The sequence below is a fragment of the Acanthisitta chloris genome, unplaced genomic scaffold, assembly GCF_000695815.1.
Source record: "Acanthisitta chloris isolate BGI_N310 unplaced genomic scaffold, ASM69581v1 scaffold11690, whole genome shotgun sequence".
NCBI classification, from domain to species: domain Eukaryota; kingdom Metazoa; phylum Chordata; class Aves; order Passeriformes; family Acanthisittidae; genus Acanthisitta; species Acanthisitta chloris.
Window position 1 is genome coordinate 14,520 of NW_008652235.1, and position 2,111 is coordinate 16,630.

General features: G+C 34.9%; 1 protein-coding gene across 1 annotated transcript in view; it reads right to left on the minus strand.

Annotated features, from left to right (window-relative positions):
- The window catches only part of LOC103804016 (von Willebrand factor A domain-containing protein 8-like), a gene marked incomplete at both ends in the record, with an annotated part of 29,251 nt that overhangs the window by 12,711 nt on the left and 14,429 nt on the right, over positions 1-2,111 (minus strand). Inside the window, one exon of the mRNA XM_009076606.1 lies at positions 171-335. Within this exon, the coding sequence (XP_009074854.1) occupies positions 171-335 (165 nt within the window). The remainder of the gene's footprint in view (positions 1-170; positions 336-2,111) is intronic.

Here is a 2,111-nt window from a genome sequence, read left to right on the forward strand (position 1 = left end):
TGGCAACTCTAAGCCTGCATTTCAGGAATTTATTATGAAATATGAAAAATGCACTTTCAGATAAATTTATTACTCAAAAATTCTTTTCAGAGGTAAGGTAAGTAGAACATAACGTCAAAATACTAGCTCTATTCAGTGAAAATAATTCAGTCTTTTGCTACAACATTTACCTTAAAGGGCAGATGATAAACATCTCTAGCTTGAAATCGAGAGCGAAGGGGTGGATCCAAAGGGTTACCAGAGTATTTAGGTACTGGCAGGCCCAATGCTATCACTCGAAAATCTTCACTAACCCGAACAATCTTCCATGCATCTAACTCTGATTTTGTATGATCCTACATAAATCAAAATAAAGCAAAAGGAAGACAAAAAAACCATTGCATCATTAAAGACTTGTGAAGACTAAGATCCAGATCAACTAATAGCCCTGGTCCTTCAACCTAAAAGTGGTAATGTTCTCCTCTTTCACTCAGAGGGGCCAGAAAGCATTGAACGGGTCAAATTTATGGATGTCAGAAGTTTTGCCAAATTGAACATAGAGAGAATGCTACTATAACATTGTTTTTCAAAAGAATAGAAAATAAACATACCACAAAACGGATTTTATTTCAAAATATTATGTGGGTTACCATGAACAAGTTCTTTTCCTCTTTTCCCACCCCTTACAACTAAAATCTCTGTTTCATAAGTTGGATTTACAAATTATGCTCTATTACCTGAAATCGTACAAAAGACTCTTTCATGGGGACATTAAACATTGTATTACTGTCATGTAAAGGATTCATGGCATACAGAAATGCACTCTATCTTTCCACAAAGTTAAGTCTTTCTTAAAACCATACACGAGTATATTTCCTTCAAACCTAGATGCACTGTAATTATTCACACAAGAGAAGCGAAAAAGAACATTAGTTTATATAATACAATATTCCCCAAACAATAAACCAACAATATTAGATTTAGTACTGCATCAAGATATTTATTTAATTCATATACTGTTAGCAGTGTGCTTGAGGCACTCATTTTGAAACATTTTGTCATTAGAAAAGTGTTAAAATGGGAAAAAGAAAAGAAGATGCTTTGCAACCAAATCTCAGTTTGAATTCTCATTTTCAGTCTTTAAATACAATTACATTTTAAAAGCTTACTTTTGAAATAGAATAACAATGCTTTCAATAACTGCATCTAGTCATTAAATACCATAAAATTATTTCTGGAAAAGGCATGGATCAGAAAAATTTTAACCACAGTTGAGAGGCACAAGAATTTTCAGAAATTCACTATGATACTTTGGCACAGATAGCAACTTTATACAACCAAGATCAATGACAGAAGGCTTATTGCAAGTTTCCTTCCTGTGCCACATGAGTCTGAATTATATACCTAACCACAGTTAGGTATGACAGACAGAAACAGCAGCAAACAGGTGCCAGACTGGCAGGTACGTGACTGGAAACAACAGTACATGAAAGTAAGATGCAAAGTATTACTGGAAACTGGCTGATGAAATTTACTGTGGTTCCCAAAAGCCTGAAAAGCATCTACTCAGGTTTAAGCTATAGGACTCAAAGCCTGAAAAATCCAAAAATGGCTAATGCAGTAATGACAGCAGACACTAAAATCTCATTTCCTACCAAAGGAAAATCCTCTAATCATTTTCTATAGTTCAGAATGCTGTTTGCATATACTTTTGTAAATTTAAGGCAAAACAGCACAAATAAACACAGTGTCACTTTTGGTATCCTAACATCTTAAGAGCTTAGCAACAAAGTTATGGTAGCGTTGAACTGTTAACTGAACTTTATGGGAACAATATCAACTCAAATCTCTTTTAACAGATATATTTTAGTTATTCTTACACTGTGGCTTTAGAAACACAGAGGCTTCACACAAGGTTAATGTGGACTACTCTTTCCTATGTGGAGACAAGATACAGATGAAAACCTTTTGTTGCTGTTGAAAACAGTAGTTCGAGTTCTTCCATAGGTTTCACGCTGCCTACTTCATCCTATGTAACATCCCAGAAAAAAACCTATGGAAACCTTGATGAGATTTTCCCCATATGACTCCTAAGTCCTCTCGCCTTCACAAGGGTATTCCAGCACTACCAC